The sequence below is a fragment of the Suillus fuscotomentosus genome, assembly GCF_016647785.1.
Source record: "Suillus fuscotomentosus strain FC203 chromosome Unknown F5891scaffold_117, whole genome shotgun sequence".
Lineage (NCBI taxonomy): Eukaryota > Fungi > Basidiomycota > Agaricomycetes > Boletales > Suillaceae > Suillus > Suillus fuscotomentosus.
The window spans coordinates 54,581-70,749 of NW_024539629.1; the positions used below are offsets into that span (position 1 = coordinate 54,581).

Here is a 16,169-nt window from a genome sequence, read left to right on the forward strand (position 1 = left end):
CGAATGCGGAATGAGACCGAGAAATGTTGGAACGAGCCAACGGTAAATGATACAATGTGCAGCATGCACGAGTCAAAGGAAAGATAAGACAAGATAAGGAAAGCCACATTGGTGGCACGAGTCAGAACGAGTCATAGCCCGAAGGCACGTGCGCACGTTGGTGCGATAGGAGGGGGATGAGGGACGGGAACGGTCCCGAGGATCCGGTCAACGGATAGTCGGTAGAGAAGTGCGAGCCGGAGGCATATGAGGGCGAGGACGAAGGGGAAAAATGATAGGGGGGCCATGTAGCCGATGTTACTTGTAACATTACCCCCATTTCAAGGTAGAGTTCCACGAACTCTTTAATCGTCGTCCTGGTTGTTATACCATGTGGGGTCGAAGTCGAGGTCTTCGAGCCAGGAGGCGGCTTCGATTGCATTCTCTTCGCGTTCTTGCTCAAGGCGAGCAGCGTCCTGGTCATACGCAGCTTCGAGCTGCTGCATATCCCTGTAGAACCGGTCGGAAGAGGTTCCACGACGAAGGATCTTCCTGCCGTCAAGTCGAGGGCAGAAAGGAGTGAGATGTTTTGGGGCAAATTGCCCACAAATGCGGCAGAAGTATTGCGCGCAGTGTTTCTGTTTGTGTCCGTAGACACGGCACTGGCGGCAGACAATGTTGCTGCGGTAGACCTGGGTGGTCTCGGTGGCATTACGACGCGCGTCGTTGATGGCGTCTTCCTGGGCTTCCTCGCGAGGATAGTGCCTAGTGAAGTTCTGGGTGCGCGGTCGATGCGCATGGGAGAGGGGTAGTCCTAGGGACAAGATGGATCGTGCACGAGCACGGTGATTTCGGCGTTGCGGAGTGGGAAGGGGTTCCGGAGAACCAATAGAGAGGTGTGGGACCGTCTCGGTGGGTACCCAATCGTCGGGGTTGAGAACAGGTGATGCGGGAGGGCATTCATCCAACTCTGGGATGATGATAGAGATGGTGTCGGCATCGAGGATGGGGGAGGGGTTACGTGGAGCGTAGAGCTCGCGTTCGTATTCGTTATAGAGACGGTCGATCTCGGGGTTGGTCAACTGGGTGACATTGGGGATCTGCTCTGGTGATTCAGAGCGGGGTAGTTGGGGAAGGAAGGGGGTCGGAGCTCTGTCATAGACAGCACGCTCGACGACTGCAAGCGGGTCGGGAGGGGGATTAAATGCCCGCTCCTCCTCGACGGCCATGACGGCGGCATGGAAGTTCCTAAGTTCAAACAGATTTAGCAAGGCTCGTTTGATCTTGCCTTGGTTGTATCTGGTTGAGACGGTGGATAGGGCAGTCTCCCTAGCCAGATCAATCCTGGCGATATCGCCGGTGAGGGCATCGGTGGCCCTGAAGGCCTGAACGAGGTTCATGGTTATGTCGTCGTTGGTGCGGTTGAGATAGTTGTCGAGTCGGATTGCATACTGGGGATCGCAGATGACTGCTTCCCAGTAGGCCCGTTGCCTGTCTTGGACAACTGAGCGAAGGGATGGTCGTCGGAAGACGGTGTAGGAGGGCCTATCATGGCCATGCGTTGGCTGGCTCGTCGGGTCGGGGTCGGAGGCAGACGCATGAGAGGTAGCGGATCGGCGCGAGGAAACAGACGACGCTGAGGCCGACATAGTGGAGCGTCTTTCCTTGGGTAGTGGCGTAGGTAGGGTATTGGGTAATGGGTCTCTGTTTGTCGACAGGTGTGGATTTCGTGGGGCGGTGGCGATTGCGGATTCGTTGGCGATGGAAGGCTTTGGTATTGGTGTGGATGGGTTCGCTGGTGGGGTCAGCCCTAGTGTAGTGAGGGCGGTAGGAGAAGTTGCGGTGGCGGTTGTTGATCAACATGAGATGGCGATTGAAGCGATCTTGAGTCGCTTCTTATACGCCTTCAGGAGCTCCGCTGCGGACTTCAATTCTGTTTCGGGGAGCCACGTTCGTTCGGAGGCAGGATAGCCAACCCAAGACACGAGGTACCGGCGACGCGATCCGGTACCCTTGTGTTGGAGGATAGCTTCCACTTCGTAGTGTTCCTCTCCATCGATAAGATCAGGAGGAGGTTCGGTGAAATTCGGTCCATGCACGTCTGTCTCCTGATAGGAGGAAAGTTCCGAGGCATGGAACGTGGGGTGGATACGCCAGCTGGCAGGCAGCTTGAGCTGGAACGTGATGGGGGAGAGGACCTTCTGGATTGGGAAGGGTCCATATCGTTTCGGGGCGAGTTTCCTAGAAGGGAATCCGGTGATCAGGTTCGTGGCGGATAGCCATACCTTATCACCAACGTTCCATGGCTTGTAACGCTGGCCATAGGAACGATCAGCCATGCGTTGCTGCGCGAGGCTGTGGCATGCAAGGGCTTCTTCGCGGATTTTGGCGAGTGATTTGACTCGGTCTTCGGCGGTTGGTAGGGTAGAGTCGGGGAAGAGATGGGGGATGCCTCGTGGTTCGTAGCCCATCATGAGATAGAAGGGAGAGGCATTTCTGGCAGAGTGTCGTCGGGAGTTATGAACAAATTCGGCCATAGGCAAGTGCTTTGCCCATTCGGAGGGAGTCGTCCGGCAGTAGATCCGGAGGTAGGTTTCGAGCTCTTGGTTGAGCCGTTCGGTCTGGCCATCTGTCTGAGGGTGATAGGCAGTGGAAAGTGCGACTTGGTAGTCGAGGAGTCGTCCTAGCTCCTTTGCTAGCTTCGAGGCGAATTGGGGGCCTCGGTCCGAGATGATCTTGTCATAGAGTCCGAAGCGCATGAACACTTTCTTGAAGAAAAGTTCGGCTACTCCTTCCGCTGTGATGGTTTTTCTGCAAGGGCAGAGAATTACCCCCTTCGTAAGCCCATGGTCTACCACGACCATGACAGAATCGTAGCCGGCGCTCTCGGGGAGGTCGGTGATTAAATCAACCGAGACCTGAGCGAAGGGCCGGAGGGCCGAGGAGGGTATCGGGGTGAGGGGAGGTGTCGTGGGGTGGGTGTTAACCTTCATCTGCTGGCACATGGCGCAGCCATCGACGTATTTCCTAATGAAGGAGCCCATTCCGGGCCACCAGTAGGATTTCTTGACGTTCCATTCGGTACCGGAACGCCCGGGGTGCCCGGCGGTTGGGTGATCGTGATGTAGAGACAACACGCGATGCCGGAGGTCGGGGGGAACGTAGGCACGATCCTTATAGAAGAGAACACCATCGGTGAACCTCCAATCGGAAAGTGCAGACTTCATGGGGGGTGCGCACACCCCGGAAAGGGCGTCCAAGGCTGTTTTCACAGTCTGGTCGGAGGGGTCGTCAGAGAGTCGTTGAAACTCGTCTGCGAGTTCAGCGTCGATTAGACGGGTGAACAGGGTGTCGGGGAGGAGGATACGATCCTCGTTATCCTGACCGGCTATAGCGTGGTCCGGACGGCGGGACAAGGCATCTGGTGCAGCGAGCTTTGTTCCAGGAACATGGTGAAGTTCCAGATCAAAGTTGGTGAGCGTGAGGTGCCACCGGGCCTGTCGTCGGGTGAGTCGTTGCGCGGAGCGGAAATAGATCAGGTTCTTGTGATCCGTGAAGACAATGACTGGGTGAGGGTTTCCTTCGAGGAAGTGCCTCCAAGCCTGAAGGGCTCGGATGATGGCAAGGAGTTCTCGGTCGTAGATCTCGTAGTTCCGTTCGGCCGCGTTGAGGGACTGGGAGAGGTAGCCGCAAGGGTGGTAATCCCCATTGCTATCCGTCTGGAGCAAGACTGCTCCGGTCGCGAAGAGCGAGGCGTCAGTTGCAAGTGCAAACTGTCGCGAGGAGTCGGGATTCCGCAGAACCGGTTCGGTGGTGAAAAGCTTCTTCAGATGCTGGAATGAAGCCTCGGTAGAATTGGACCAAGAGAAGGGGATCTCCTTCTTGGTTAGATCGAGGAGAGGGCGTGCGATGTCGGAGTAGTGGGGGATGAAATGACGATAGAAGTTGCAGAATCCAAGAAAGGACCGCACGTCCTTGACCGAAGAGGGTTGTTGCCATTCGCTGATGCCTTTCAGCTTGGCAGTGTCCATAGCGACCTGTCCAGGTCGAATGATCATACCGAGGTACTCGACCTCTTGAGAGTCGAAAGTACATTTCTCGGGTTTGAGGAAGAGAGACTCTTTGCGGAGTTTCTCCAACACTCGGCAGGTCCTTTGCCGGTGTTCGTCCAGGTTATCTGAAAAGATCAGGATGTCGTCCATATAGACGATTAACCATCCTTCGTTCAGTTCTTCTGAAAATGTCTGGTTCATGTAAGCTTGGAAGGTGGCAGGTGAATTGCACAATCCGAAAAACATTACCTTGGGCTCGAAGAGCCCGTATGAGGTGGAGAACGCGGCTTTCCACCTGTCGTCGGGATGAATGAGGATATTGTTATATCCTGATCGTACGTCGACCTTTGTGAACCATTGCGCCTTGTTGAGTTTCGCAAGCAAGGGTGGTATCAAAGGGAGTGGGTACGCGTTCTTGATCGTCCATTCGTTGATGTATCGGTAGTCCTGGCAGGGGCGGAGAGAACCGTCCTTCTTGCCGACAAAGAAGAATCCAGCAGCTTGAGGAGACTTCGAGGGTTGGATGAAATCTTTGGCGAGGTGTTCGTCCAAAAATGCTTTGACAGCGTCGGTTTCCTTTGGTGAGAGCGGGTAGGCTCGAGAAGACTTCGGAATGAAGCCTTCCTTCGTTTCGATTTTGTGGTCTACTCCCGGTCGTGAGGGAGGGAGTTTGTTTAGACCGTCCTTTGCGAAGATGTCAGCAAAATCATGAAGATAGGAAGGTACCAGTTCTTCAAATGATTTCTTCTTCTTCTCCTGCGCGTCCTCCATAGCAAATTCTTGAGCTTTGTTGGAGGTCTTTGTGTAGTCCTGCTGAGAGGCGAGGATCCAGAGGTTCCGGAGAGGTTTTGCTCGTCTGTGGAGAGCCTTCCGGATTTCTTTCTTCGAGGTCCCGTCCTTGGTGAGCGGAGTGTCGAAAGAGATGTTTTCGATGATCTGGACGGATGTTCCGTCCGAAGCATATTCCACTAGGACTTCATCGTCAGTGAGGGGATAAGTGGAGATCTCCTCAACTTTATCCGCAAGATGGGTCTGTCCGACCCAGACATCGTCCATGGTGTTGAAGTCGGTATCTTCGAAGGGCACGATGATTGGCGCCGTCTTCTTCTTGTTACGCTTCTTGCATTTCTTGATTTCCTCGAGGCAATGTTGGGTGCCTTTGGGGAGTCGCTTGAGGGGCGAAAAGTCCTCGTCGTCGAGTTCTTCTAGGACAGCCTTTTCTCCACGAAAGAGATATGGCTTGGCCTTGCTTTCTCGTCGGGAGGCGTTGAGTTCCCTCTCCACCTCCTTTGACCTATTGGTCGCAGGCAGGGAGATCGTGTTGGCCTTCCAGTCGATATTGGGCATCATGGCACTAAGCCAAGGTTTTCCAAAAAGTAGGTCATCATGCTTGGAAAGTTTCGTTACGTTGAACTTTCCATACATAAGTCTCCGATCGAGACGAATGAATAGCATGCAGTATTGGGTTACCTGTCCTGCCGAGGACGGGCTTCCGTCTACTGTGGTGATCCGGAAGGGTTTCTTGAGTAGGTGGGTCCGGATCCCATTTCGCTTGACGAAGTCATAGCTAATGAAGGTCCCACCTGCCCCTGAGTCGATGATGGCGGTCGACTGAACGGTTTTGGCACTGCAAGAAGAGAAAAGTGTCACCGGGACACGAAACTCGTTGGATTTACCAACAGCTTTAGTATACAATGCGCAGATAGAGGGAATTGACCGTTCGACAAGGCGTCTCCATCGTTCATGTATTGGAGTGCAACAGCGACCTTGGTTTGGTCGGAGTTGTAGATTGTCGGGTTGATGAGGAAGTATGTCTCCACCGAGTACATCCAGCGCTCGGCATCATCGATGCTTCCATCATAGTTCTGTGGTACTCCAGCCTTTAATTCAGGCCTGGATACGACCACTGTCGGTTGTTGGGTGGGGCCTCCGGACATTCTTGTTCCAGGGTTCGAGTTGAGGTTGCCGTACGGTTGTTCGTCGGGAAACTCGTCGGAGGACGTGTGGTCTTCTTCCGATTCTTCTTCTTCGGAGTCCGGAGTGTTGGGATCGCGTTCCCAAGGGTACTTCGGAGTCCAGGTAGTCGTGGTGTCTGTCGGTTAATGGCCGTGCGGATGGCAGGGCGCAAAAAGGGGAAACTTGAATCTTTTGTTACGCACTCAAATAGGTCTGTTATGCGGAGCCCTAAGAGGGGCGTCGTCCGCTAACGTTCGTGATGTAACCAGAAGGATCCGGTGTAGCGACTGAGACTGGCGACGTCGAGTCGGCAGATATCAGAGACGCGCGTGTCACGTGACTTCTAAGACGGATGTCTTCAAAGTCACTGACGTTCTCAAAGTAAGGACAGTCTTGTCCGAACGATGAGGTGGTCGATCGAGGTAGACTTAGGCGCGATGAGCACCTAAGAAAAGATACTAGAGACTGAAGCTGAGGGGGCTTCAGAGGGAAGTATGTTCGAGGGAAGATTGAGTAGATTCAAGTTAGGGAATCTAGTACAGAGTGACCGACTACTTATACTAAGTGGAAAGGGTTAAGGGCAAGGCTACCGTACTGTAGGTAAGGGCAAAGGGGAAACGGAAAGGGTATAGGTACAATGGTGGCAGAGCCTGATTAGTGATGTAAGGTCGAATGCGGAATGAGACCGAGAAATGTTGGAACGAGCCAACGGTAAATGATACAATGTGCAGCATGCACGAGTCAAAGGAAAGATAAGACAAGATAAGGAAAGCCACATTGGTGGCACGAGTCAGAACGAGTCATAGCCCGAAGGCACGTGCGCACGTTGGTGCGATAGGAGGGGGATGAGGGACGGGAACGGTCCCGAGGATCCGGTCAACGGATAGTCGGTAGAGAAGTGCGAGCCGGAGGCATACGAGGGCGAGGACGAAGGGGAAAAATGATAGGGGGGCCATGTAGCCGATGTTACTTGTAACAGAGGGTGTTGTATGGGATGTTGTATTAGACCGGTGGGCCAAGGGTGGTATACAATATAGATGGGTGGGCCCATGTGTATCATAATTGTAGACATGATGGAGCTGAGGTAGTTGTACATCAACCAAATCAGAGGAGGTAATAAATCAAAGTTACCAAGTTCCCGGAGCATCAGGTGATCTCCTGACATGGCAGTGCGAAGCTTGTGTTGCCCTATGAGACGCCAAGTTCCGACCACCAGAATTTGAGTCAACTGTACTGAGTTCCGAGTTCCAGGACCCGGAACTCAACACATAAGTTAGTTAATACTTTTTGATGGTGCACAGGTTGTCTTGCAGAATGTGGAATCCGGGGTGCGAAGCTTGTGTTGCCCTACAAGAAGCCAAGTTCCGACCACCAGAATTGGAGTCAACTGTACCGAGTTCCAGGACCTGGAACTCAACACATAATTTAGTTAATACTTTCCGTGTTAAATGGCCAACCAAAGTTGAGATGTTTCTGAAGAGAGCAGCAGGTGCTCTCTTGACATGGCCTCTGATGGTGCTTAGGTTGTCTTGCAGAATGTGGAATCCGGGGTGCGAAGCTTGTGTTGCCCTACAAGAAGCCAAGTTCCAACCACCAAAATGTGAGTCAACCATACTCAGAGGAGGTAATAAATCAAAGTTACCGAGTTCACGGAGCAGCAGGTGATCTCCTGACATGGCTGTGCGAAGCTTGTGTTGCCCTATGAGACTCCAAATTCCGACCACCCAAATATGGGTCAACCGTACCGACTTCCAAGTTCCGGGACCCGGGAGTTGACAAATGAATATCTGATGACCAGCGAGTCAACCTTACTCAGAGGAGGTAATAAATCACAGTTACCGAGTTCCTGGAGCAGCAGGTGATCTCCTGATATGGCTGTGTGAAGCTTGTGTTGCCCTATGAGACGCCAAATTCCGACCACCCAAATATGGGTCAACCGTACCAACTTCTGAGTTCCGGGACCTGGGAGTCGACAAATGAATATCTGATGACCAGCACACTTCCAATCAGGTAGTATTTCATTGAGCAATGGATAATAATACATCTTTGACAGCCAAAATTATCCAAGGCTCCCTTATCTGATCCTCTCTATCTCCACCCCCTATAACACCAAAGTCCGGACATCCAGCATTCAGCATCTGATTTCCCAAGATTAACATCCAGCATGAACGGTTCTTCCCCTTCCCCTCCTGATAGCATAAACATCTGGCGCACTTGGGCCCTGACTGTGACTTATGAAGCAGAGGAATATACTGAACAGAAATTCAAGGCAGAGAAGACTGGAGGAGGCCCAGTCATACCTTCCCCCAACCTAGACACTGATCTGGTGATGGCGTGTGATCGCTTGGCTGATGTACTCATAAAGGCATCTAAAAATCCCAGTGGGTCTTCCTGCAGATTCGGAAAATTCGTTTTATCATTCAAATTCCTGCATGACAGTTCAGATGCAGATGGATATTGCAAGATATAGCAAATTGATCTCCCCGAAGGACACCAGGCATAATGAACATAGAGAGGCGAGGTTGCTTGAGAGGTGTCCTCCTGGCCATGAAGGCAAAAGGTTGGTCGACGAACCTGCCACAATTGTCGATGCATCCGGTGCCATCATTGCATGGTACCTCCCAGACGCCCTGACCGACACCACCCAGGTGTGTAATATACATTGTTACTCAATGGATATTGAATATTAATGGAACCTACAGAAGGAAATCAGGGAGGCCACCGATTTGCTCGCTCCAAGCCTCGAAAAAAGTGTAAGGGCTGATGGCAATTGGCGAACTAATCAAAAGTTGTTCAACCGGGGCTCGGAAGATGTTGGACCAACTCCCGGATGCATCAATCTATCTCCGGCATGGTTTTAACAGGGACACGAGGTAGGATCTGATGGGATGGTGATTCCGGCAGTCATACTCACCAATCCCAAAGAATGTGTCAGATCCGGAGGTATCTGCATCATTGAAGGGACCTTCCTGCGAGAATATCCTCAAAGCCATTGCAAGGCCAGCAGCCATCGCGTCCGCGGCACTCAGAGTCATGCATCCTGAGCAGTACTGGGCAGGGTTGAGAACCTTGTCAAACCTTGGAAATATAGCAGTAAGCAAGGATCTGCCACAGATGCCGGAGGCCCTGCAGTACTGGGCATCCATGTTTAACACCCTCTCCATCATTTCCAATCGGGAAACCCCCCATCATCGAGACCACATGTCCATTGCTGAATGCTTCGACATTCTCACCACCGTGGGGAACTATTCTAATGCTCGGATGACAATGCCAAACCTTCAGCTGGAGTTCAAGTACAATTCCGGCTGTATGATTGCGTTTTCCGGAAGGATTGTGAGACATGGAGTTTATGATGTGGAAGGGGATCGGATTGCTTGGGCATGGTATATGAGGGATGCTGTTCACATTTACGCTGGTGTTCCATCATGTGGATTGGCTAGTGTGGATGGTGCATACAGCGTGTGAAAGATCAAACAAAGAGCAAGCATTGTGACCTATATACATTCCAACAAATGAATACCATGTACCAATTGTGATCCGGACCTCAATACTCAATTTTGAGCATTTCCAAAGTGATATGTGGGACTGAATAATTTGGATGCAAGCCTCGGTATTCAATAATTGGAACTCGGGACTTGACATGTGGGAGTCCCGAGTGCCGGGGTACTGAGTCTCGACACCCGGACCTCAGCACGTGATATTTGAGACTGGGGGAAGATGTATAAATACGCTCGAATTAACATTTGTTATTGCCATACACATTTGACAAAACCCTGAACCCCGACATTGTGGACTCTGGACTTGACACTGTTCTGAATACAGAGTCCCGGACGCCCAGGTCCTGAGTCCCGAATTTCAGAGGTCAGGGTTCGGCGACCCGGAGCTCGGCAACTGTGTTGGGTGTCAGGGCATCCAGGGCATTGGAGATAGCATCTGTCAGTATTTTGCGTTTCATGGTTCATGTTTCTTGGTTAAGGAATCGGGCGTCAGGGACTCAGTATTGAGAACAGTGTTGAGTCCCATGTCACAAGCTCCGAGTCCCGAGTCCCGGACGCCCAGGTCCCGAGTTCCGAATTTCGGAGGTCGGGGTTCGGCGACCCAGAGCTCGGCAACTGCTGGGTGTGGGTTTCGGGACTCGGGACTCGGAGCTCATGACATGGGACTCAACACTGTTCTCAATGCCAAGTCCCTGACACCCGATTCCATAATCACGGAACATAAACCATGAAACTCAAAATACTGACAAATGCTATCTCCAATGCTCCGAGTACCCTGACACCCAACACGGTTGCCGAGCTCTGGGTCGCTGAACCCCGACCTCTGAACTTCGGGACTCGGGACTCGGAGCTTGTGACCTGGGACTTGACACTGTTCTGAATACCGAGTCCCTGGTCCCCAATTCCATATTCACCCAACATGAACCATGAAATGCAAAATACTGACACATGCTATCTCCAATGGTCTGGATACCCTGACACCCAACACAGTTGCCGAGCTCCGGGTCTCCGAACCCAAACCTCCAAAATTCGGGACTCGGGACCTGGGCGTCCGGGACTCGGATGTGAGATTTTTGAATGCATAGAATATGTTACATCTTGTATACAATGAAGACTGAATGGGACTACACTCCTTTGCCTTTCCTCAATTTCTCTAACATGTCAGTGTACATCTTCACCTCTCCCATCTTTGCTTTGATGCCCTGATCTTGCTCCTCCATCAATGCTTCCATGCATTCTTTGATGAACCTCAGTCCCATGAGTGGTGGAGTCGAAGTGTTTTTCAACTTCTCTGGAAGAACCAAAGCATCATCCTCAACATTAAGCTGGAACAGATAAGTCATCAATCAAGGTAATTCAGCTAACATCTTACCGCCCAATACTGGTAGTGAGAGACGCAGGAAGCCATTATTTCATCCCACTGCCATGGTTGATCAGGGATTGTGGTGTTTCCCATCCACCATGGACATGTATATGCGAACACAATCCGGGACGGATGTCCTGCAATTGGCTCATCATGAAATGAAAGGAGGTGGAATGAAAAGACGTCGTCCGGAACCGTGTTCCAGGTTAGCATGGGATACAACTTAAGGATATAAGCGACAGGGACCGGAACCACCGACACAATATTCTGTGAAGCAGAGTACTGCAGGAGTGGTGTGACAAAAGTCTGCTCACATTCTTAGCATTGACCAACAAAGTCATCAGGGCAGTGGTGACATACATTCATCTCCCATTGCAGCCCAGCTTTAAAATACTGGATCCGGTCAGAAGATAGACCATTGTTGGCAGCTTCCGTCTGATATTGAGAGATGCATGCATGGACGCGAGATCCAGCCATTGCCAATGTGCAGGAAATAGTTGCAAGACTCAGCTTCAGGGGTCGGTAATGGCTTCCGGCATTCAGAGTGCCAGAAGTGGATGCATGAGATGCAGACATGGTTGATACAGGACTATGGTGCTGGCAATACAAGTGAAAGATGGTGAAGATGTGAAGATAAGAATCACTGATGGATGGATACAAAATTCAAACTCCGACATGGGCTGACCCGGACAATTCCCGGGCCTCAATTATGTATGTGGAAAAAGGGACTTCATGAGAAAACAATGTTCATTCATCTCCAGCCTCTATCAACATGTTTTGTAGGTCTCGAAAAGCTGCCTGTGCGAGCAATGAATACATTTGGGATTGCCTTCTGGCATAGCATCCGTGACTCGGAAGTCGTTTCTCCAATGATTCCTGCATGTGCTCGCCCCATTGGGTTGTTTTCCACAAAAAGAACTTACATGTCCAATCCATCTCCAATTTGACCAATAGCATTTCCTCCCTCCATCGATCCCGTAGTGCCTTTGCCCTCAGCCAATGGACTCGGTAAACTTGGCATGGGTCCAGTCAGGTAACCGCGGGATATGACATGCAAGCAGGAACTCACATTCCTCATTCCACGATTGATCAGGACCCCCGAGGTCGACTTCAACAGACCAAAACCAAGCCAAAGATTCATTTCGTTGACCTTGGGCATTTGGGTCTCCCACTGCAGTGCTGATTTTGAGTTGCTCGCGAAGCAGGGGTTTGTATTTCTGAAGCTGGTCTTGCCCCGGCTCAAGTTTCATCATTTGCTTCCTTGTCTTTGTATATATGCTGGCATGGAGGGAGACTGCCTGCTGCACCGACGTCACCTGGGACCAAGCTCGAGTTTTCAGGGCCTGGGATTTGGCCTGCCTAACGGTTGTTCGGAACAGGATGGCCTTGTTGCAAAGGTAAATGCGGAGATTGTGAAGGGCATCATTGGCCTGCCCTTCACGAAGCGACATCTCCAGGGGAATCAGATCCTCTGCCATGCATCGTCTGCATCTATCAACTCCCAGGTTCAATGGCAATGGGATTACAGTGAGCTTGGGCGAGTTTGTCCATGTATGAGATGTCTCTGTGAAATCCGCCGGGTCATCATCGAGATCATCTAGAATGTCTACATCCAAGTCCTCAGGTTCATCATCTACATCAAATCCCTCCCCGAGATGTGTTAGAGCAGACCGAGCAAATCCATCTATCTGGCCTTGGAGCCGATCTCGTTGATGGGCGATGTCTAATCTCTGTGTCTCGGTGGATCTTCTTCCGATCCTTCGGACCTCGATGAGCAATGCAATCTGAGCCTCTTCAATTGCTAACCCTGTCGATATCCATGTTGCCACAGATCTGCGAGAGGGTGCTGCATTGCGGGCGTTACCCTCCTCTAACAATCTAAGCTCGATCTCCTTTTTGCTAGGTGCTGAGTGCAATATTAATTCAGACCTCGATGGAGACAATGGAACTCAACTTACCCTTTTTGATATTGATCTCATATTCATCCATGGCTGAAGGATCATTCAATCTGCTTGACTGAGCTATCCTCTCCCTGGCTAACCATTCTGTCTTCAAATGTGAGGGTGCTGCTTCATCGAGTCTGTCGAATGCCTTTCCACTTTCTAAGATACCATTCCTAGCCAGTTTGTATTTCCGGCATAGAGTCCTTTTCATGCGAATCATCTTGCAGAAATTGGAGTCATTCATCTGATAATCAAGGCATTCCTTTCGGTGGGGAGATGACATTCCCCGAGCAGCAGGGGAGATCAGATTGAGCCGTGCCCATAGCGTCTCCATGATCTCTCCATCGATCCGACCAATGCCTTCAATAAAGTTAGAAGCATATCGGACATAGCAGCTGTCCTGATGGCCATGAACGTGCCACAACCCAATTCCGGGAATGATGGTTAGTTGTGGTTCCATTTCTAGAAATCGACTTCGATCCACCCGAACCCGAAAGTGTTTGTTGTATTGACAATTAATATCATAGAAGGTGACAGCCCTGGTGATGCCTTCCATGTTGTGCTGGGAAGCCTCGCAAAGGGCGTAGTCCATGTTCATTTGTCTGCAAGTGACCCCCCATGGTTAACTCGTGAATGGGGAATGGTGGATGTGGCTTGCCTTTCGCCTTTCTGAAAATCCACCATGGAGTGAGGGACAAAGCAACCGTGTCTGGCACAGGCAACTCCCCCGATACCGGTGGACTCCAGCTTGTGCCTAGCAGCATTAGCTTGATTTACTGCCCGGTGATTGTTGCAGCTTGATTTTTCCACTGTGTCAGCAGCCTCTGCCAGGTGCATTTTATACCTGTCATTTCCTACCATGAATCCAAGTCCATCGGACAGCCAAACTTCATCGAATGGCTTAATGGGATGCAGATGTTCGGCTTTGAAATTTCCATCCATCACAAATGACCGGGTGTATTTCCAGCTTGGATCCCTAGTATTATTATGGAGGCCACATAGGTTGAGAATAGGACTCACTCATCAAGAGATTCATCCTCTGACAACAGCACATTAATCCCAGGCTGAGGACATGCCGGGCAAAATAATGCAAGTTCTCCTGTGCTCGGGTTATCAGAACGATGGCCGAAGCCATGCCATTTCATTGTCTTCAACTGCCTCCACTGTTGAGCGACCCTCATGAGCTCTCTGTATCGGTCCTTGCAATGTGCTTTGTCAATATGATGTCCAGTAGATCATGAGGGTTACCGGAACAAGGTGTGGAAACATGCTGGAGGTCATTCACCGGAGCTTGCTGTAATAGTTCATTGCCGAGGTGCCGCATTCAAGGCTGTCCAGTAGAAAATCATTGAGCACTCTGAAGGTGAACACAGTCTTTGGCCTGTTAAAAGATGCAGGGAAAAATCTGTGTCGAAACATTTGAATGTCCGGACTCATGGCATTCGGACATTCACAGCATCGAACCTCCAGGCGATGAACTCCGGACTTGTCCACGATGACCATGGTGTTTTCCTTTGGCTGGAACTCGGGTCTGGACACAAATGGCAGATCTTCAGGCTCAAGCAGGTCTTCGGGTTCATCTTCTTCAAACAAATTCCACCGATCGGTGACCGCCGGACATTGTTTACCATCATGGTCAAGGTATATAATGAGTCCCACACCAGATTGAACATATTGAGCATCACAATGATAGGTGCCGGGGCACGGGATGGAGGATGTCAGGTCAAGGGAGGTCGAAAATGAATTCGAAAACCAGCCTTCGAACTCGAAATGGACGGGGAGGGTATGCCACTCCTTCCGGACATCACCGACACCAAACTTGAGGAGAAGAAGGCCATAGTGAGGGCCTTTCTTACATCGCACTATCGTGAGTTTGTCGTCGCATCACCTGACAAATTGTTCAATGCATGGACAAAGGGATATGCTCCGGGAAGGACAAGGCAGTTGTGCCATGGAGTGCCATTGTACAAAGTCAGGATGACTTCGTGGCCTGGACATATCTTCCAGCGGATGTTGACTTGAAGGAACCTTCGAAGCTGCAAATTTGGGACACCACTACCTTGCTCCAGTTCTGGCTTGCTCGGCAGGAAACAGGCGAAGGGCCCACATTTCTGTTCAAAGCATGGAAGAACAAAGATGGGGACATGGTACCATCTGTCATATCTGGCAACCCTCTCCTCAGACTCGTATAGTGAGAAGGCAACAGAGGGTTACCATCCAAAGGCCTCGGGAGTCATCGACAGAAGCCGAGAGTGATAAGGAGAGTGCCACTCATCATACGGAGCATAATGTGGATGATGACCTGGCTGACAGGAGACCTCTGCTGAAGAAGCCCAGGACGGGAGGTCCTACACCCAGAGGGCCGGCAGTCCCACGTCCAATTCCAAAGCCTCGCCCAGCCTCACCAGCCAAAAAAGGTGCATTACTGACATCACGAATGGGAGACCTCCTTGCTGGGTTAACTGATGACGCGACAGGCAAGGTTAGAGATGATGTTCAAATGGAAGAGAGTATCATGCCGCCAGCACAGAAAAGGAGGCGGGGCACTTGAGTCACTGTTGAACCATCCATGAGGACGACCCGGAGTAAGTTGCAAATGCCAGTAGACAGTACACCTAGAGTAACCAGAGCACGGGGCGCACTTAATGTACATATATCTTCCTGCCCTCATGTGTAATGTCATATGTGCTATTATGTATATGTCAAAGTACTAACAACCAAATTGTAAATGCCAAATGCCAAATCTCGAGTACCAAGGCCTGAGTACTGAACCCCGAGTACTGAAGCCCGAACGCTGGGCACCGAGTACCAAGGCCCGAGTACCGAACACCGAGTACCGAAAACTGAGTACCGAGCCCCAAGTACCGAGCCCCGAGTACCAAGCACCGAGTACCAAGCACCGAGTACTGAGCCCCGAGTACCGAGCACAGAAAACTGGTAGCGAGTACTGGGTAGGTAGAGTATACAAGTACCAAGGACTACCTACTGAGTAGTACTGCAATGTGTCTACTATCAGACATTGATCAATATTTACATGTTACTTGAGTCCTCAAAGACCTCAATGAGGGTATCTAATACCTTAAGCATTTCGGAGGTTGACTCCCTTACCCTTTGCATCCTCCGGAGGTCAGCATCTGCTTTTCGCAGCTTGTCGCATGTTTCAGCCCATGCCACCCTGAATGGTCTGTCAGCCTCAAGAATTTGGGCTACTGTAGGGGCAGGAAGATTTCCATGACGCTGTTCGTAATCTCCTAGGCGATCTACAATTGATTGAACTTGCAGGATATTAGCAGAGATAAATAATCAACTGTTGTATACTTACTTTCAGCTTGATCATAAGATCCGATTGGCATGAACTCCTGAACCATGGCATGCAGTG

General features: G+C 50.9%; 3 protein-coding genes across 3 annotated transcripts; all 3 read right to left on the reverse strand.

Moving 5' to 3' along the window:
* Window positions 1-10,608: 10,608 nt before the first annotated feature.
* F5891DRAFT_1197212 (uncharacterized protein) lies at window positions 10,609-11,423 on the reverse strand (the record flags this gene model as incomplete). Its single annotated transcript, XM_041368442.1, has 3 exons — window positions 10,609-10,809; window positions 10,857-11,153; window positions 11,208-11,423. The coding sequence occupies 3 exons, from the start codon at window positions 11,421-11,423 to the stop codon at window positions 10,609-10,611; spliced, it is 714 nt and encodes a 237-aa protein (XP_041218399.1).
* Window positions 11,424-11,594: 171 nt separating this feature from the next.
* F5891DRAFT_963879 (uncharacterized protein) lies at window positions 11,595-12,676 on the reverse strand (the record flags this gene model as incomplete). Its single annotated transcript, XM_041376051.1, has 2 exons — window positions 11,595-11,860; window positions 11,917-12,676. Coding segments are annotated over 2 exons (1,026 nt in total), but the record flags the coding sequence as incomplete, so codon positions are not given.
* Window positions 12,677-13,384: 708 nt separating this feature from the next.
* On the reverse strand, window positions 13,385-14,293 carry F5891DRAFT_1131463 (uncharacterized protein; the record flags this gene model as incomplete). Its single annotated transcript, XM_041364669.1, has 4 exons — window positions 13,385-13,766; window positions 13,811-13,989; window positions 14,039-14,060; window positions 14,160-14,293. 4 exons carry the CDS (start codon window positions 14,291-14,293, stop codon window positions 13,385-13,387), a joined length of 717 nt encoding a protein of 238 aa, XP_041218401.1.
* Between the last annotated feature and the right edge of the window lie 1,876 nt (window positions 14,294-16,169).